The sequence below is a fragment of the Pteropus vampyrus genome, unplaced genomic scaffold (assembly GCF_000151845.1).
Source record: "Pteropus vampyrus isolate Shadow unplaced genomic scaffold, Pvam_2.0 Scaffold15, whole genome shotgun sequence".
In the NCBI taxonomy this organism is placed as follows: Eukaryota; Metazoa; Chordata; class Mammalia; order Chiroptera; family Pteropodidae; genus Pteropus; species Pteropus vampyrus.
In genome coordinates this window covers 4,380,380-4,402,401 of record NW_011888796.1, presented here as the reverse complement: position 1 = coordinate 4,402,401, position 22,022 = coordinate 4,380,380, and the positions used below count along the sequence as shown (strand labels likewise).

General features: G+C 36.7%; 1 protein-coding gene across 2 annotated transcripts in view; it reads right to left on the bottom strand.

The window, feature by feature from the left end:
* The window catches only part of ESR2 (estrogen receptor 2), a 51,513-nt gene that overhangs the window by 21,145 nt on the left and 8,346 nt on the right, over positions 1–22,022 (bottom strand). Inside the window, exons 4-8 of one of the 2 annotated variants that reach the window (XM_023527097.1) lie at positions 16,732–16,848; positions 8,983–9,282; positions 6,151–6,289; positions 3,560–3,634; positions 333–466 (exon numbers count right to left, since the gene is read on the bottom strand). In XM_023527097.1, the coding sequence (XP_023382865.1) occupies positions 333–466; positions 3,560–3,634; positions 6,151–6,289; positions 8,983–9,282; positions 16,732–16,848 (765 nt within the window). The remainder of the gene's footprint in view (positions 1–332; positions 467–3,559; positions 3,635–6,150; positions 6,290–8,982; positions 9,283–16,731; positions 16,849–22,022) is intronic. The other variant, XM_011384558.2, reaches the window with a different exon arrangement.

The following is a 22,022-nucleotide window of genomic DNA, read 5'->3' as shown; positions in this document are numbered from 1 at the left end:
ATGTAAATATAAATGCATATGAACCATGTAAAATGCCTGTATAAATACTGAAAAGTCTGAGAAGTAAACACTTCAAAGTTCATTTTTATCTTTTCCAGCAAAGTGGTTTGAGCTACGTTTTAAATTACTACCGGTAATTCACTCAATGAACAACTTATATTAAAGCTACCAAAAGTTAACTACAGTTTAAATCCCTATAAAATGAAATAGAAAAGTTGGAAAGAAAGCTACTTTCTCCTTTTTAAATAAGTTCAACACTTCTTGATGACACGCCAATTCTAGAAACAGTATCTCTCCCCCATAAAACATGGCCCAGCTGTGTGGTTACTTACTGGAGTTCAGGAGGATCATGGCCTTGACACAGAGATACTCTTTGTGTTGGAGTTTTAACTCACGAAACCTTGAAGTCGTTGCCAGGAGCATGTCGAAGATTTCCAGAATTCCTTCCACGCATTTCCCTTCATCCCTACAAAAGTTCATTTGGAAATTTAAGAAACATATAGCTTCAGGTAATCATCAAAGGCAAGAATTTTTAATCTTAAATTTTATCTTGTTCATGTTTTAACCATAACAAGGTGGTAATGAGAAAACACCATGCTTTATATGAAGATTCATCTTTATATAAAGAGTACAGGGCATTTCCTATAAATCCCTAAATATTTGAAGAAATACCATTTAGGCAAATATGCATTGGAAAAACATTTCCTTTCTACCTGTTCACTAAATGTTATCTTAGAGGAATAACATTTTTGTTGATCATCTTAAACCATTTCAGCTAACCAGCTCAAGATATGACACATATTACTAAAATGAGACATTCCACATTTCTATCAAAAGACTCTGAAGTGTTAATGAGGTAGACTGATCATTATAGAAGCAAATATACCCAAAAGAAATAATCCTTCACACCTAGGGCTTAACTCTCACTTCCTGGTGGTCATTTAGAAACTAGCGGGGCAACTAAGAAATGTGAAATGTAATTTGAACAAAAACTAACATGACGTACAAAGAAATCACAATTATAGAAGATGGATTAGAATTTGGAAAGAAAGATAGAAATGGAGAAATGGGCATTTTTGACTTGCTAAAGATTACTTTTAAGCAAAAGTTTTAGACAAACTTGGAACCATATAATAAAATCGTTTAGTACTCCTTAAATAAATGAATACTTTTGAAGCTAATTACTTTACCTGTATCTAGAAAACACCAGCTTCAATTCACTCCAGCCAGACACACATTTTTCTGCCTCAGTGCTCCCAAAAACTATTATCATGAGTCACAGAGTAACTGGATGGAAGTCCTTGAAAAGCAGTAAGATGACTTTGCTATACAACTTTCCTCTGCTTCTAAGAGCCTGCAGCGCACAGCGAAGGGCAACTGTGGCAGCAGTGGGTTTCTAAGAGTTTTGTTTTTAGTCTCCATAGCAGCCCCCGAAGAGAACCTGAGATCTTCAAAGAACTGGCTGCTCCCCTCCTTCCTTACCCCAAGTGACACTTCCAGTGACAGTGGTGATTGGGGAAGGGCCTCTGTACAATTCAAATAAACTGACCTCAGTGGGTATCCCCAAACCTAGTGAAGCCTTTCCTATTTGGTGCTATGTTAGGACAGCCCCTCACCAGGATCCTGCATTCCACAGCATTCACACTCTTGCAGACCCACCCACACAAAGCTACAAGCATGCAAACTGCTCACTCTGGCAAAAAAGCATGGTAACTTCTGCAACCAGTTGAGGCTTTCTGAAAGTGCACATATTAAATGATAAAATATTAGTGTCCCCTGGAAGTTACTCATGGGGAATCAGGCCACCTTGGAAAATCAGGGTCCTTGCAAAGGGTGCCAAAATCTGTAGGAAACCCCCAACCCTCCTCATGCCCCATTCACCCACTTCCCTCACTCTAGGCTTCCCCAGGCAGCATGCAACAAATGTCCAGGAAGGACGATGCATGCCATACACATAGCAGAGGCACAAAAAGTACTCGTTCACTGAATGCTCTTCATGGCACATCATCAAATCACTCTGCCCAGGGACATATAATTATTGGAAATTATAATTGCTGGGTTTGAGGACATCTGACACTGAGAATAGCTGGTTTTAGAATATCTCTTGGGGCAAAAACAAAAAATCCAACAAGTCTGTATTGATGATTTAATAGCTGATTCTTTACTCTTCTGTGAGACTCAGGGTTGGGTTATGCACACAAAGCACATGTGCGTGCATGCATGTGTGCACGCATGCACACACACACACACACACACAAACCCACCCCGAGTAGTATCATATGGAACTCATCTGAAATCAATCCTGTTTTGCAGAAGCTGCTGCCTGTGCTGAAGAACACGTCCCTAGACATTTAATCATTAAAATATATGCCATTTTTAATGCAAATTCATATTGCAAAAATGGAGGGAGAGTTTACATTCTAGGGTATCTTAAGCCCCAACAAATGGTGTAACTTACAGTAATCAGAATATGTGTATCTCATGGAAAAAGTAAATTTCTAACCAGCTCTAAAGAACCAGGTCTGACTGTCTTCTCTAGCAGATGTGAGAACCAATCATTTCATTCAAGAAGCTGCAAGGTTAGCATATCTTTATTCACTTCATGGGCTATAAAAACCAAGTACATTTCTAAAAAATAAATGCGAAATTTGAGGCAATAAGGTACAATACCTCACAAATGACACCCTGATAAACTTCTACATTAACTTATACAGAACAGAATGAAGGACTTTAAAATAACAAATTAACGAGCTCTATTTCATTTATTTTGTAACTGTGGATTGATGCTGAATTATGCGTAAGAAATTAGGATTAAAAGATCTGAATTCAAGATAGAGGGTATGAGCTGAATGTTAAAATACTGAAACAGTATATCAGTCAAACCAAACTACTCACAGAAATTTACTTTTGCATACCATTTGTCCATAAACTAGTTTTAAATAAAAATAAAATTAGTGTTTCCGTGTGGACTATCTTATTATTTGATAACCACTCCTTAATGAAAGAAGAATATTCTGTTTAATACCAGGGACAAAATGTTGAATGAGTGAGCCTCATTCTGAGGTGCACTATTTTTTACCTACATATATATCCACTGGCAGCACACAAGTGGCTACAGACCACAGTTTACGTCTGTGTGGGTGGCAGTGGGGTTAGGGAGCTCAAAGGTTGGCACGTGGACAGGACTTAAATATTGAACTCAGGTGAAAATTATCTGAGTACAAAAGTGAACTGAAAATTTAGAAGAGAAAATTCTCGGTATCTTAAAGAACATTCAAGATACAAATAACTGACACAAAGGCAAACTCATACATTCACGATTATGTGTCTGATTCCATGGAACTCCACAAACATCTATAATGGGGTCCAAGCCCAGACTTAAACTTCCTCTGACTTTTTAATAACATTTAACATGGGACAGTTTCTTGTTGATGCTAAGGATACCAAATGTCTTGGCATATATGGGTTGTTTTTTTTTTTTGAGCAAGCAGAAGCTCAGATTCTGTGGTAGGTCTTCACCTGAATTTGTGATTCTAGTGGTTACTAAAAGGAGAACTACCTTGTTAGAAATAAGGTGAGATAACCGGATTTTCCTCTCATCCTCAGAAGGTTCAAGTTTTCTCTCTGCAGAAGCCTCAACAAGAATAAAGGGAAACAGAAATTATAGTCTCATTCTCTACAAATCGGCTAATTTAGTTGTATTCACTGCTTATATGATCATACCACCACTTGATGAAACTCTGATAGGACAACCCACCAAAAGACAGTTATTTTCAAGTACTGTCAAAATTATTTATTCACATTGCAAAAAAGATTCATAATAGAATTTCTTTTTGGTGCATGATCCCTGACTTTTTGAATAAGTAACATTTCGAACACTTTTGAATAAATAACTCCTCTGAAAATATACCCACTACATAAAAATATACTTATCTGCATATAATGCATGAAAAATCTTAGATATAAATTCTAGACTTTAAAGAATTAATGTGTTAAAAACAATAGGAATTGCAAGAAAAAAATAACCACCAGTAGGCAATCCAAAATAAATGCCTGCTCAATGTCTGCATTTACAATTCTCAAGGACTTCCCTTCTGCAGTAAGCAAACATACTAGATTTGTTATAAAACATAATACTTTCAAATATTTTTAAAGAGTAATGTAAGTCTATTAAAAATAATTTATAAGAAGACTTTTCTCCCCCCTTCTAGTACTTAACCGAAAGGTAGGCCTAAAATTTATCTGGGATTTGTGTCAATTTATAAAAACTTATACACATACTTACAGGAGTTAAAGAAACCATACAAAGAGGAAAGTTAATTGTACTAAAAACCAGGAATGAAACAGTCACTTAAACACTAAATGGGGCATCAATTAGAAATCAAGACAAAAATAAAATAACTTAATCCCAATATCTGCAGATTTATTGGTTCATCAAGGGATGGTACTTCTTCCTAGCACAAACTTCTAGGAGAATTGAGTGTAAGTGAGAGAGTGAGAGAGAGAGTGAGAGAGAGAGAGAGAGAGAGAGAGAGAGAAAGAGAGAGTGTGTGTGTGTGTGTGTGTGTGTGTGTGTGTGAGAGAGAGAGAGAGAGAGAGACTGAGACTTTAAACACCAAGTGGCACATAATGAGTAAGTAAATGAACAAGTGCTATGGCTTAACTGGGTGCTCAGCCTTTCAGCCTGCCGTGCGACATGGTACCATGAGATGACAGCAGGAGTAGGTTTATGAAGTGAGTAAAGAATAAAATAAAGTCGTTATTTCTAAGACGAAGAAAAAAGTAAAACTTAGTTTGCCTTTCAGCCTCCTCCTCTTTCCCCTTCCAGTTCTCTACCCCACTGAGAGGCATGCACTGTTGTAGTTAAGAGCGTGGACTTAACAGTCAGCCCCACCTCTTACTACCCTGTAACTGCAGCCAAGTTACCTGACCTCCCATTCCTGTATCTGAAGGATAAGGGTAATCATGGTGCTTACCCAGTAAGGGCTGTGGTGGAGATAAAACGACTGAACACACATCAAGTGCTGAAGATGGTGCCTGGCACATACAAGCCAACGAGTTAGCTATTTTAATTGTTACTGGAGGGTCTTACCTGTCCTAGACTTCCAGAACCTCCCTCTATAATTTACCACCTGTGCTTGCTCCTGCTCAGGCCACAACCCATGCTCCAGCTCTTCCCACAAAAACACCTCTGTTACTTAGAATGGTACTCTTTGCCAGTGTTGCCACATCCATGACAACTGGCGAAAAGAATGCTAATACCTTGGGGTCACTTTTCATTTGTGTAATGTGTGTATAGGGATCTTCTGATGATCTAAAGAGGTAATACCAAGAATTGGGGCAGATCCTTTCCATTCATGGCACTATGTATCCTTCTGCTCTGTGCACAGAGTCAAATGTGACTGAACATTTGACACAAGAACTTTTCACAATAAGAAATATGGAAATCCATTTCTATGGAGATTTTCAATCTGTTCAAATTCACACCACCAAAGTGTCTTACTTTTCCTTCTAAAAAACTTGAGTGTTGTATAATTCAGCTTTCCCTCCATAAACAGTTGGCCTAAATTAATTAAAAACTGGCTCTTTTTCTGTGCCATCTTTAAAAGAAAACTAAATGCAACCAAGTTAAGGCATTAGCACTATCGGTCCCCAATTTCCATGAACTTTCGTCTGGTTTTAATGACCATTCTTTCCACTGCTATTGTCAAAAATGCTATATGCAATTAGAGTGAGTTACAGCACATTAATATAAACCGGGCAGATCTGTAAGAACTTTATCACCTGTCCAGATAGCTGGCAATATGGTTGGTCCTGACAAGTGGAAAGAACAGTAGGACCACTTAAAATTATAACCTGAAAATGGAATTTTTAATATAGAAAAATCTGGGTTGGCCTATACAATTGGTGGCCACATACCCTGCAGGACATAGGCAACTGTTATGGCTGCTGCACTCCAGGTAAGAATGAGTCACAGGACACTGACACCTTGTACCCATGCTCTCCTTCTCAGGTGTTTGACCCAACAAAGGAGCTCTTAATAGCCCTTTCAGGTGTATAAGATTTTAATTGCAGCATCCAGGACTTTGTTCCTACTCACTTGACGCCTCACTCAAACCGGCTAGAGAAGAAACACTGCATTTTTCTCACCTGTCCAGAACAAGGTCTGGAGCAAAGATGAGCTTGCCAGGGTGGTCAATGGAGCGCCACATCAGCCCCACCATCAGCACCTCCATCCAGCAGCTCTCCAACAGCCGCACTTGGTCATACAGGCCGAGCTCCACAAAGCCTGGGGAAAGCGAGAGGCTATGAGACACACCCACCCTCCTCCTCCACTCCCTGTTTCTGTAGAAACAGAAGAGCAAGTTTTCAAAAGCTGTGAAAACACAAACAAGGAAACAATCGATATTTTAAAGATGTGGTTAAATACTGACCTAAGGAAGAAAATTTTGAACTTAAGGTGTGCAATTCGCAATTTCCAGTCTGAGACCCCTTCTAGAGACACATATACATCACTTAGAATTTATAAAGGACTGTTACCTGGACTTATACAGCTTCCCAGACAGATGCTAGTGAAGAACAGAAAGCAGGAACCAATCTTTGTTAGTTATAGCGTAATAACTGCTTTCTACTGCTGAGAAAGATAATGCTGGGCTGCCAGCCAGAGAGACTGCCTGTCTGGCCCAGTCCATGACTGGGGCCAGGAGGGAGTGGGAGGCTGCAGACAGAGCAGGGCCAGCCTCTGCAGAAAGTCAAGGCTTCAACTGAAAGAATTTCTCCAATTGCTTAAAATTTCCCATCCAGTGTTAGACTCACTCTTCTCTGAGGAGGAGTGCTATTTCTAGGCTATTCTATCATGAAGAGTAATTTTAACAACTGAAGCGGGTCCTGATAGCCTAATAGCATGCACTGGTCAAAGAACTGGAAAGAAAACAGGTAATCTCTAGGGAGGTGAGTGCTTCAAAAGCAAAGGAGAGATCTCTAGTGCCTTCTCCACAAGTCATGATAAAAGGATGAGGCTGTGTACTATAAACACAGTTATCAAATGCACAGCCTTGGAGTGTAATGCACTCCAGTTAGAATCCCAGCTCCGCCTCTTCCTAGTTCCTTAATCTCTTTTTAAGTCTTGGTTTTCTTACAGAAAATAATAGAGGTTACAATGACTGCCTCTGAGAATTTCCTCCAGGTAAGTTCTCTCATCATCCTCACTTTACGGATGAGGAAACTATGGCACAGAGAGCACTCCTGGTTCAAATCTTTGAACAATGACAATGCAGATCTGCACATGGGAGAAGTTAATAGAGTAATGAATGGAAAGATGCATAAATCCTTTCCAAAGCCACATTCTATGCTCAATTCTGTTTCTAATATGTGTTTGCATTCCAATCTCACCCGCAGTTATAAACAATAAGCCTACCAAGGGAGGCCGAGCTTCTTATACTTGTAGATATTCGACAAGATCAAGCCTAGGTGATATTTTAACATTTTTTGGTTTGGACAGTGACTATATCAGCTGAGCAGGGGTGGGGAATCGCACCTCCAGACTACACCTAAGTTTTCTGGAAACTTTTCAAAACACCAGGCTTGAAGAGGGCCTCATGCAGCTTTGCAGTTCAGTTTTGTTAGGACACAAAGCTGCACAGCTCTCAGCAATAATTATTTTCACCACGGCTCTCCATGTGGGGTCCTGAAATACAGTATTTGGAATATGTGTAGAGCAAAGGCCAGAGGGAAGTGCATCGGTATTGTCTCCTCTGAGAAAGAGCAGAGAAAATAATTCTGGCAAAGGTGAAAGTGTCAGACTATCAAAACAGAACTGGAAACCAGAAAATCTTCAGACAGCTCAGAAGCCAACAAATAACCCTGAGACATACCACTAGCCTAGGTCTGGGTCCCACAGCTCTTTATCCCCAACTTCTTACCCCCTCCAATCCTTACAATTTGCCTGAAGGAGTTCCTGCCCCCACCACCCAGGCCAGAGGAATTGTCCCTAGTAGCTTAGAACTTGGAGAGAGACCTCATTTCTTAGACGACTGTAAAGACATGCATGAAGAAGCCCTTTCAGGAGGATGATGGGTTGCTGCCATTCTATGTTTGAATCCTAGATTCACTCTTTCACAGAAATATCAATTCAGCACAATGCAATACTGACCTGGGGAGATGATCACATTACAGTACTGAAAATGCAGGTTCCAAATGGCAACATGAATCATCAAACCTATTTTTAACTTAATGGTATTTCAGGTTTATTGATGATTCATGTTAACTTCAGCTGCTGATTTATTCTATTTGTCCATATATAGTCATTCATGTGAGTCTTTTTCTATTAGGACAATAGTTTACAAATTCCTATTTAGCATCTAACAAACCTTTCACTGTCATACTGGTCATAATGAATCCCACCCCACCTTAACTTGCCTGTACCACTCCTCTCAGGGTGAGGAGTCCACAGCCAGTAGACTGGTCAGTGTGGACCCCTGGCCCCTTCCTTTTAGACCATGTTTCAGGTCTTAGAACCCTTGAGTTTCCTGCCCAAATGGCCCAAGCCCACTTCCAGAGTCTAGTTGGACTCTTCCCTGTCCACCTTCACAGACTAGGCATGAGAGGTGACTAATGCTAGTGTCTGTAGGAGATATGAACATGCAGGATGGGTTTTGCACAAGGCTGTGTGGGATGGATCTGGGGATGGGAAAAGAAGAGTTTGGCATGGAAAGGGCCCTGACATGTACGATTCCCCCTGTGCTGTACAGAACTCAGAGAAGAATTCCAAATTGGAACCTGGCCATCCAGGACGTGTTAAAGGTATATATGTGGAGATGGGAAGAGGGAACACATTTCATTTAAAGGTTATAAATCAAGCTGTCAAACTCTTAAATACAGAGACCATCTTTTGCGGACCTCCATCTTGTAGTCTTGTACTGTAAAAGTTAGGGGCAGGCCTTTCTACAAATAAATGGAAAGCTGAGACCCAGAAAGCCCTACCGGGAATTTTCTTGGCCCAGCCGATCATGTGCACCAGTTCCTTGTCGGCCAGCTTGGTCAGGGACATCATCATGGAGGACTCGGTGAAGGGTGCGCTGGGGCGGCTCACCAGCACGTTGGGCGGCTCCGCCTCCAGGAGCGTGAGCACCAGCTGCTCAGGGCCCAGGGCGCTCAGCAGAAGCTCCTTCACTCGGCTCACATGCCCACCGTTTTTCTTGGCTTTGCTCAGGCAGTGCAGCTGCTCGTCAGAATTCCTCTGCCTTCTTACTATGCGGTACCCACACCTTTCCCTCCTGGAGCCTAAGATGGAGAGCAGATGATAACACGGTGCTTTCCTGTCCCTTTGCCGACCCAGCATTCAAGTTCCCTGAGTCGCCAGGGTAAAAATCACAGTGATGTCATTGTAAAACCGTAGTCTATTCTCAGAATGTGTCTTAGAACAGAAGACTGACTTAGTTTCTGGAGCCTGTGGGGCATGTACCAAAGATTATTACTTTTGTGACTGTATTAGCAAAATCAGTAATATGACTTTTAAAGGACAATAGTCCAAATGACCTCGAGGTCTCCATTTCAAGGTCATCTATGAATACTAAATCCACTTATCTTTAAAAGGGTGTTGACATATCTGTTTCCAAACAATGAAATTAGGAATTTTCTTCAGACAGATGGGAAAAAGTTAGAAACTGAACATTGGTATTTCCAAACAGTTATCAAGAAACACACTTTCATAATACATTCTTAAAATGTTTACATGCATGTGTGTGTATACGTACACCCTTCTTACATACATAAATATTTCAAATAATAAATTAATTGAAAAAAACTGGAAAATGTAAAAGAGCACAAATTTGGCATAAATTCTTTTAGTTTAAAATTTTTTTCTTTTACCTTTCCACATTTTATATACAAAATTAGGATATTGTATATATTATTTCATAACCTGCTTTTTTCTCTTTTTATTAAAAAATGCATTTTACAATTTAAAAATCTATATAGCATTCTGTTTTATGAGTATAGCATCACTTAAAGTGTCCTCAGTTGATGGAAATCTAGGCTGGTTCTAATTTCTTTGCTAATAAAAATATTGCAATGAAAATGTATCTTTGTACATGTATCCAATTATTACTTTCTTATAATAAATTCAAAGAAATCAAGAAATGCTGAACAAAGGCATATAAACATTTAAAATTGAGATACATATTGATAAGTTGCCCTTCAAAAGTATTTTTAAATTTATAATCTAAATAATACTCTAAGGGCTACCTATTTTCTCATAATACAATTGGGCATTAAAGATAATTTTTAATCTTGGCTAATCTGACAGGTGACTAACCAATCTCATTTCATGTTGTATTTTTTTAATTACTATCATGGTTAACTAATATATTTGCCTTTTGTATTTCTTTTACTTGTGAACTGCCTATTTCTTTTGCCTTTATTTCCCCTAATAACCTAAAAAGCCTCTTCATATAGTAACAAGAGACAACTTTTGTTATATGCAATATTTGCCTTGTTATATATCTTTTAACTTTGCTCGTGGTGTCTTCTGTCATAAAAAAACTATAGTACATAGTCAAATCTTTTTGTTTCACATCAAAATTATATAAATATTTTTCCATATCTTAAAGCACTTTGTAATTCAAATCTATTTAGAATTTCATGTATGTATCATGTCATATTATTATTTCATGTTATGTTTTTCCAGATGGATGTACAATTTCTCCAATATTATTTATTGAATAAGCTTTTCCCATTGATTTTTACAAAATGCCTTGACATTTAATAAATAATTGTATATAAAAGGGTCTCCTTCTGGACTCTCTACTCTGTTTTATAGATCTATTTCTATTCTTATGCTGGTATCAAAATACTTCAGTTACTATAGGTTTATGGAATAAAATGTAATGAGATAATAGCTTTAAGATGGTGGGGGAAAGGAGATATTTAGAATTATATTCTCAGCTAAACTATTATTAAAGAATGAGGATAAATTAAAGACATTTTCAGTTAGACGAAGATTGATAAGATATATCATTCATAGCCCCTTTGAATTATCTACTATACTGTGTTATTTGGGATGGAGAAAATGGACCAGAAGGAAGCAATGAGATTCAAAAAACAATGGTAAGAAAATAAATTGAAAGTATGAGATTGAATCTAAAAAGCAATGAATAAAATAATAGTAACCAATATTTTGAGGTAGAGAAACAAAGTAGAATCAAAATACCAGACAATCGATTGTAAGACGAGAGAGTAATGATTTTGGTTAGAACTTTCTAAGATTCTTTATTTGGGATGGGAGATTTCTATTAGAGACAGTGGCCTGAATTCTCAAATTAATCAAGAATATATGTTAAAAATATATGTCATTACTAAAAGAATTGAAACAGAAAGTATGACTTCTAAACTAGAAGAAGAGGAAAAAGAAAACAAGAATTGTGGTAAACACCAAAAAGGAAAAGTAAATAATGCATAATGAATTTTTTAAAAGCACAAAATAACAGAAATGAACCCAAATATTAGTGATCACAAAAACATAAATAGACTAAATTCACCAGTTAGGAGCAGCTCCAAGATCATATCTATTTTGTAACCTAGACATAGACTGGTTATAACAAATACATCTAACAGAAAAACTGAATATACATCAAAACAACAAAAGCAACAACAAAACCCAATGTACAACTATAACGCCAAAAAGTGATTGAAAGAAAAAGATGAATTGATAAATATACTAGTCTTATAATGGGATATTTTAACATCTCTCTCAACAGCTGATAGAGCAAAAAGTTAAGAGAAAAGTTAGAATATAGAACATTTAAACAGCACAACGAACAAGGTTAATCTGTAAAAACTCATGGACATTTGCAAAAATTGTACTAGGTCATAAATAAAATTTTAACTAAAAATGATATTATGTAGAGCATATTCTCTAACCATAACACAATATAAATAGAAATTGACAATAAAAATATAACTTCCAAATCCCTATAAATTTTAACACAAAAATATTTCTAAAGATCCATTGAAGACCCATGTAAAATGAAAATTAAGAAGACATGTTATAAGTCAGGATGTCATTAGCATGGGTACAACTTTATGAATTTTCTCCCAAAAATAATCTAAAATTTAGAATCTGCAAAATGCCTAGTTTCTATATTTTCACCATTATATTTGTTCATTAAATTCAATTGTCCGCATTAAAATATATATATAAGCTTATTATAAGAAATTGAAGAAGATACAAAGAAATGGAAAGATATTCTATGTTCTTGCATTAGAAGAATAAATGACCTTATTACCCAAAGCATTATACAGATTTAATGCAATCCCCATAAAAATCTCATTGGCATTTCTTAAAGAAATAGAACAAAAAAAAAAAATCAGATTTGTGTGGAAACACAAAAGACCCCGAATTGACAAAGCCATCCTGAGAAAAATGAATGAGGCTGGAGGCATCACTCTGCCCGACTTCAAATTATACTACAAAGCTACAATAATCAAAATGGCATGGTGTTGGCAGAAAAACAGACACACGGACAAGAGGAACAGAATCGAGAGTCCAGAAGTAAACCCATGTTTATACGGGCAAATAATTTATTGAAGAAGAGAAAGCTTCTTCAATAAATGGTGCTGGGAAAACTGGAAAGCCATCTGCAAAAGAATGAAACTAGACTGTTGTCTATCATCACACACCAAAATTAACTCAAAATGGATTAAGGACCCAAATATAAGACCTGAAACAGTAAACTGCATAGAAGAAAACATAGGAACTAAACTCATGGACCTTGGACTTAAAGAGAATTTTACAAATTTGACCTCAAGGACAAGAGGTGTAAAAGCAAAAATAAATGAATGGGACTACATCAAACTAAAAAGCATCTGCGCAGCAAAAGAAACCATCAACAAGGTAAAGAGACAGCCTATGGAAAACAGTATGGAGATTTGCAAGCAATGCCTCCATCTACCATATGATCCAGCAAATTTATAAAGAACTCATATAACTCAATAACAACAACAAAAAAAAAACCAAAGGATCCAACCAAAAAATGGGCAGAGGACCTGAACAGACACTTCTTCCAAGAAGACATACAAATGGCCAACAAACATATGAAAAGATGTTCATCATCACTAGCTATCAGGGAAATGCAAATCAAAATCACAATGAGATACCATCTCACACCTGTTAAAATAGCTGTTATCAACAGGACAATGTTGGAGAGGATGTAGAGAAAAAGGAACCCTCACACACTGCTGGTATGACTGTAAATTGGTACAGCCTATGGAAAACAGTATGGAGGTTCCTCAAAAAACTAAGAACTGATCTACCATATGATCCAGCAATCCCTCTACTGAGTATTTACCCCAAAGACTTGAAAACCCATATCTGAAAAGATATTTGCACATTGATGTTCATGGCAGCATTATTCACAGTGGCTGGGACATGGAAGCAACTGAAGTGTCTTACGATAGATGATTGGCTAAAGAAGCTGTAGTACATATATACAATGGAATATTACTCAGCCATAAGAAGAGATGAAATACTGCCATTTGCGACAACATGAATGGACCTCGAGATAATCATGCAAAGTGAAATAAACCAGACAGAAAAAGTTGAAAACCACATGATATCACTTATATGTGGGATATAAATCTAAAAGCAACAAACTAACAGGACAAACAGAGACTCATGGACATGGACAATAGACTAGTGGTTACCAGAAGATGGGGTGGGGGGAGGAGGGAAGTAGATGGGGTAAAAGGGGTCAAATATGTAGTGACAGAAAGAAATCTAACTATGGGAGGTGAATATACAATGCAATATATATCTATGCCTTACTGTTAAATTGTACACCTGAAATTTACTGGATTTTGTTAACCCACATCACCATAAAAAAATTAATTAATTAAATATATATATATATATATTAGAAAGTATGAGAATAATTTAAATTATTTGCCCCCAAGAAAACTTATCTGAATTTCCCCTTAACCTTGGCTAGTTGCAGTAGAAGAAAAGGCTCTATCCATCCAGAAATATTTGAATCAAATTTATTACTAAAAGAATTAGAAGCCTAAAACATAGTTCATCTTATTAGTAATCAGAGTGCTATAGTTAAGATCAATTATACCCCCATAGTAAAATGGAACAAAATATATGGTTTAAGAAAGTAACTTTCTGATCACACATTTCTCTTTTGTAGAGTATACGAGGATAAAGAGTTTACAAAATAGGTTTACATACAAAGTGAAAGGTTCTGAATCTATACATTCAAATTTATTTGACCAGTTTTCACTGACAAAGCACTATGTATCAGGCTCTGTACTGAGTGCTGGGGATCCCAGGATCAATAAAATGAAGCCCTTGACAAAGAATTCACATTTTTCTACCAAGGACATTTCTAGTGTCATGACTGTGACACTGCAATCTAGGCGCAGTCACTCAGTGTGCCTCTGAGTGAGCTTAATGAGAAACTCTACTAAATAGGAGTGCTCCATATTAGAAAGTGTCCCAGCAAAATGATAATGACGATAATGATGTCCACAACAATAGTAAATGATAATAATTTACTAAGGCTTAGCTAAGAAAGTTCACTCCTACTGGTATTTTCTCCATGGTCAGTGAAAGCTAAATATCCAACTGTTTGCACATTAACCCATCTTGTTTCTTCTGTAATCTCCAAAGATAACAAAATATTTTTTCTTAGCCCTACCTGGTGATTTTTTTGGCCAAGTTCAATGACCCTTTCTTTTCATTCCCCTTTTCCATGAAAGAGTTTTTAACTATGTACATTTCTGTACTTTGCCTCATGAGACCATATTATATCAAACTCACAACTTATATGAAATTGCCATTGAGGGAGACAGAAAGGAAGAAAAACTATAATTTAGTGCCAGACACTGTGCTAGGTCTTTATATGTGTTATCATATGTATTCCTTACTAAACTCAATGAAACAGATATCTCTGTTTCAGAGAAAACTGAAGGCTAGAAGTTCGAGTCATTTGAGCATACTCATATAGCAAGCAGTAATGGGACAAAAAATGATATTCAGTCTATGGGAGTCCAGTTCTCATGCTCTTCCCAACACATATACTGCCCCCTACAGGCGGAGTGTACATGTGCAGCTGCCCTGGTCCTGAATCACCAGGCTACAGATACCCAACAGATCCCAGGATAATAAAAGTGTTCTCCTAAATCTAACTAAAAATTTTCTAAAATACATATTCACCTTAAAATATTGCTTAACTTAAAACATGAAACACTTATTTGCAATCTTTTGTCAGAGGACAAGGCTTTCTCCTTAAGCACCTCCGCCAATTAAATTTAATTAAGTTACTTCCTAGCATAAACCACAGCTATGATACGTTGTCTCTGGATTTTCGGTTTTGGCTTCTTTAAAATAGAACAAGAACTTAGGCACTCATAAAGCAATCTGAACTAAGAATCTTTCTAGGCTTATAATTCCTCACCAATCTCATCCATACCTAACACAATAACTATTAGCCCTTTATAGCTTATTCAAAGCTTTCACAGAAACAACTGTGTTTTCCTATTCATATTTCATATGTTTGCATAAATTTTAATTAGAATATATAACTTAACAATTACAATGAGTAGAAAAAGATTTGAGAAGAAGCCTGATTACTGATGAGGATATAACTGAAGTGTTGGGAACAGAAATGTTCAAATGTTCTAGAAAGCAACCAATGCACACTAGGAGGTCAAGGGCATTGGCGGGATGTTTTACAAGGGAAACAGAAAGCGTCAATGATTCTAGGAAGCCAGAGAACTATGACCAAATGAAAAGAACTTCTGCTGTAATTCTGAACTAGGTGAGAGGTCTTATCTATCACCCACACAGAGAAAAAGAAAAGAACAAAGAATGTTCAAGAGACAGTTACTAAGATTGTCAGGGAGAAAAGAGAGATACTTGTTTTAAATTTTTCAAATAGTTATAAAGAGAGAAATTATAACTAACTACAGGCAAAATTTTGGCTAGTAGAAGAAAAGTACCGGCAGAGCTGGTATGAGTCTACAGAAACAAGCAAGTGTGTACAGACCAGTGAATCAAAGTTAGCCAGATGAAGAGAGCAGGGTGTAGGCATCACTGTCAGTTGTTATATTAATGTGCTCATTTTCCTTTGTTTTTTCATGTATGTATGTGCACATAAATTTTCACAGGCATATGCATGCACACATGTTGTCGTAGAACAAAATCTATGCTCTATGTGCTTTTCACAGTCTTATCATGTTTCTGACTATGTGTTTTTTTCTCTACTTCTACAAAGCTATTGGAGGGATAGGCCTGAGTCAATCCAAGCCACCCAAGTAACCAACAAGACATGCTACTTTCTTGTCACAGTTGTAACTGTGAATATTCACCAGACCTTCAGCCTTAAACTTTTCAAGGCCTCAGGAAGATGGTCATCCTTCCCCTGTCTGAGCACTTCAGTGGCTAGAGTTCCCTAATTCATGCTGCAGTCTATTCTGTCGTCAGAGCACTTGAATTGTAGATAGGTAGTTCTTCCCTATATTGGGCCAAAATCTGCCTCCTGTAACTTGTTCCCACTCATCCCAGCTCTGTCCTCTGCAGTTACAGGGATTGAGTCAAAGCTTCCTTCAATGCGACAGCATACAAATACTTTTAGATAATCGCCAAGTCCTAAATGTCTTCTTATCCAGTCTACACATCCCCCTAACTGTTAGCATGTCCCACATACAAGAAAAGGGGGAGTAGATACTCACCACACTTCACCATTCCGACTTCATAGCACTTCCGAAGTCGGCAGGCCTGGCAGCTTTTGCGCCGGTTCTTATCTATTGTACACTGATTTGTAGCTGGACAAATATAATCGTTATGTCCTAGAGCAAAGCAAAAAAAAGGAAGGTTATTATTATGATATTTTGGTCAACTGTCTTCCTGGTCAACAGCACTGATTATACTACCCAGCTGAGAGATAAGAGACAGATACAAAGGCCAAAGTTCAGCCTCATCGGTGCCCTCTTAGTGAGTAAAGGAAACGAAAGAATATTTCAATATCTTACTTTTTGACTAATAGGTTATTCTCTACATGTTCTTAGAATTCTCAAGAGATATATTTAGAAATATTCTCCTTTGGACACAGAAAGTGAGGCAGTCACCTGAAATTGTTTTGCTCCAAATCACAGAACTCCTCAAGAGTAGTATTTATATATCAGGTCAGCAAAGTCAACTGCTTATATTTTTACATAGATCTCTCTTTGGGATTTAGCATATCTTTATGGAAATTCATAGTCAAATAAGAGAACTAAACTAGTCATAAGAGAACAGATCAAGAAATTAGCAGACTAAATAAGAACAGAAAGAACTGCTACTTAACATTGTTATAGTAAACTATTCTTCTCAATTCCTCCCTCCCCTCCTCAGCCTTGTGACCTGGCAGTGTACTAGGGGGAGAGAATATATTTCCCCACCAAATGATAATGGACTTGGCCATGGGACTTGCTTTAGCCAATGGTATGCTTGTAGATGTGCTACTCCAACAGTTGGGCTTGGCCACTGGCCCAAGCAGAATGCAGAGACATATGGTGCAGATGTGAACTCAACCCAAGGCCCAGAACCAAGCCTTATGAAGTAAAGCCACCCTAACCAACTCATAGATCTATAACTAAGAAAAATAATGCTGATCGTAGTAAGACACTAGTTTCAAAAATTACTTCAAATGTTCTGTGGAGAATGGATTAGAGGCGGCAAAACTGATGAAAGCCAGGAAACCAGGTGAGAATCTGCTGTAGTTATGCAAATTAGGGATGAGGCTGTCTGGACTGGGTAATGGTAAGGAGGATAAAGAAAACTACATGGATGTGAGAGATTTAGGAAATAGAAATTGTAACAAAATAGAAGAAAAGTAAAAGTACAGAGTATTTTGGTGTTTGTTTTTATTTCTTAATTGTGTCTTTCTAATAAATAATATGGCCTGAATGTCTTACATTAAAGCTATGATGGACCTGAACTTCAACATGGGAAATGAATGAATCTCAATCATAAATTAAATGAGCAAGTCATAAAACAAATTACACTCACACAATAAAAGGCAAGACTCCATTTATGTAAAGTTCAAAAATAGAGAAAACTAAACTATCTTGTATTTTAGGGAAGCATGCTTAGGTGGTAAAACCATGGCAAGCAAGGTAGAAATTAGGACTGTCTTACCTCTGTAAAAAGGGAAGGAGCTGTGATTGGAAGGACTACCCAGAGGGACCCTGAGGTTCCGGAGATAGCCTATTTCAAGGCCTGAGCATTAGTTAAATGACAGTTTGTATTCTTTAAACTAGATTTAAATAAATACTGGAATAAATATACTCCTTAACTCTATCCTCTGAGAGACCCTGAGAGCATGGACATCTGAGAGCAATGAGCAAACTAGCACCCAGATCATGGTTTATAAATATCATCCTTCACTAAGAAGAAACAGGGCTCTTTGGAGAAATAGCTTATTCTAGGACAGGGGAAGAGAAAGCACAAGATGATCTTAAAACATCTTGTTGTGCCAGGAAGTAAAGAAGTGCCAAAGAATTATGGGTGCAAGTCAAAAAAAAAAGTGCAAAAGACACAGAAGCGAGTTAAGATCCTGCTAATCTGGGATAATTTGGATATCCAAATAATGATAGAACTAGATAGTAACTACCTATAGAAAATAGGAAATGATAAGTTATACTGATATAAATGAAAGGCTTAATGAAGAATGGGATATTTACATTGTCTCAAAGGATCTCAACAAAAATATTCACTAATTACAAAGGGGAAAAGAATAATTTACAGTGTAGAAGTCTGGCAGATATCACCTTAGCCAAACAAATTACACATCACCAGTAACAGGGCAAATTGAAATCAGGCAGCACATGAAATAAGCCAGTAAGAAGAATATAACATCATTTGTGATATTCCTGCCAACAGTGTGTAAGCTGAACCTACTGATGAGATTCACATCAGAGAAGCCCAAAGTAATAGGCTTCTGCAAAGAAACAAGCCTCTAAGGTTCAAAAGTGTCAAGATTGTGAAAACCAAGACTAAGGGACTCTTGTGGACAGAGGAAGGCTAAAAAGACATAACTAAATGCAAAGTGTGATTCTAAACTGCTTCCTTTTGCTGTAGAGGGCCCTGTGGGGACAACAGCAAAACTTAAATGAGTCTGAGGATTAGGTGGTAGTAATGTATCAAAGCTAATTTCCCAGTTTTGACTGTTGTGGCAATACAGGAAATACATGTTAAAGTATTCAGGGGTGATGGGGCCTAATGGTGGCATCTCATTCTCAAATGACTCCAGGAAAAAGGGCTCTTTATATTGTATACACACGACTTCTGTCAGTTTGAAAATAAAAAATAAAAAATGCTACCTTTGGCTTCTCAAACAATATAGCTGTTAATTCACACAAATACAGATACATACAAATACTCAAATACAGATAAATTGAAATTTATCTATATTTTGAATGCTATTGTTCTAAGTCCTGAAATTAATTTTCCTTTTTCAAATTCACCAGATTTTAAAGAACATTCCCAAAATGATATGGTTCCATGTTTGGACTACAATCAAATATAATAATCCTCTCTCACCTTAAGTAGATTCCAGTAACATTTGTTCAACAAAACACAAACTGAAATTCAGTTGTTTGTGGCTTTATCACTGTGCCCTGAGTCAGCCTGGGGTGCCAGTAAAAGTATAGACTGGACAATTCTAGAAGACATCTCTCCCTCATAGGTATGAAAACCACTCTCTCAAGTCACCCTCCACACTGGCCATGTAGAGGAGGCAATGTCTGCCCAGCTTGACATATCAACGTTTCTGAGTGCCTGCAGATGTCCAGATATTCTTCATCTATATTTCGTTTCATCCCAGAACTTTCCTATAAAGAGCTATGAGCCCCATTTTACAAATGAAAACAAGCTCAGCTTTAGTTTTCTATTTTGCATAATAAATTTCTATAAACTTATTAGCTTAAAACAAAACAATTTGTTATCTCATAGTTTTCATAGTTTAGCTGGATGCTCTACTCCAGAGTCTCACAAGGCTGCAATCAAGGCATCAGCTGGGCCATAGTCTCATCTAAAGCTCAGGGTCCTCTGCCAAGCTCATGCAAGCTGTTGATAGAATGTCTCTTGCAGCTATAAGACTGAGGTTCCCTCTTCTTGCTAACTATAGGTGGGACACTGCTCTCAGCTCTTAGAGGCAGTTCAGAACATGATGTTTGCTCTATTCCAGGCTAAAAGGAGAGCAAATCTCTTACTTTCAGTTTCTCTACAGTCTGTTATGATGGAGTCTTATATACTCATAGCATAATCACAAGAGATTATCCCCATCAACATTTGCTATATAATATAAACTAATGAAGGGAACAACTCTCATCCTATTTACAGGTTCCCACACGCTCAAGAGTAGGGGGCAATATAAAGTGTGTTCTAAAAAGATTTTTTTAAAGAACAGATAATTATCTTGTCATTGCATTTATCCTCACAGGATTCAAAACTAAATTATATTTTAAAAACCAAAATGTAGTTATAATGAGAAATTTTCTAAATTATATTTTAAAACCCAAAATATAGTTATAATGAGAAATTTTCTATTTTACTTTAGAACACAATGCTTTATATTTAAAAGGTAAATATAATCCTGCACTACTTTCCATAGAAGTAGTAATCTTTAGTACTCTCTAAGAATATGTCATGCTTATTGGTTTTATAAAGAGGTTTATAACAAGAAGCATTAAAGGACAACTAGAGGTTCACTTTTATTATTTTTTTCTGAGTTTATTTTAAAAGATAATTCTACATTTAAGAAAGACAGTACGATATCAACATGCTCAATAAAAACACCCTAGAAAATGTCTTATGCAAGGTCATAGTAATTCGCTTCACTTCTGGCAAAAAAAAGAAAAAAGAAAAAAGAAAAAAGCCCTCCTCAAACTGCACTGACTACCTTATGTGTTAACATGGTTTCCTGTCCCATGCAACAGTCTGAGAAGCATGTACTCCATACTAATAAAACTAAGAGAAAACCTCAAAATAAAATTAAAAACAAAATAATTCTTTCAGTTGAGATATAAAACTTTATAGGAACATGTGCTTTTTATAATATAAAACATAAAAAGTTATCCTCATTTTTCTCTGCAAAATTATTAAGTCTGTCTGAATACCTATTACCATTCATATCCAACTGTATGGAGGAAAGAGACTTGGAATCAGAGGATCGTATTTGAATCTGAGCTCAGCCTTCCAGTTTTATTTCAAAAATAAAGTAATGTTTATTATTCTCACCCTCCCTGACACTGTTATACCAAAACAGCAGGCATCTACTTTCTTTTTGTTCTCTCAGGACATTCTTCCTGAGTTTGAGGACAAATAAAACCCAAATAACGGAATATATGCCTCTCAGGTAAGAATCTTTTACATAACCTATCAGCTGTTAGAGCTTGACAATTAAAGTTCAGCCTCTAACAGAGCTGAACAATGATAAAGGGCTGTTGTAAATACCAAAATGAAAGTGAATAGTAGAATATAATAGTAATAATTACTATGATATGTGAGTAGAAAATAGCCAAAAGAATGTAATTTATGGAAATATCGAGAAATGTGCCAGACACATTTTTTAAATTAACAAGAGATATAAAAGACCAAATAAATGGAGACAAAATGTGTTTCTTGATATAAAGATTATTATGAAGATTCCTCCTAAAATAATTCTCACGTTTAACAAAATCTCTACTTTTCTTAACATTAAGAATGGGAGGCCACTTAAATTATTCTAACATTTCTATTGACAAATAAAATAGCCAGGACTTTTTTTTTTAATTGGAGGTATTTATACTGCCATGTATTAAAATTCATTATAAAATTCTAATAATTAAAATAATATGGAACTTATACAAGAACGGAGAGATAGATCAACAGAACAGTCAGAATAAAGCTCTAATATATACATCAATGAGTATATGAAAAGATGCTCAAAATCATCAGTAATGCAAATTAAAATCACAATGAGATACAATTACATTCCCAA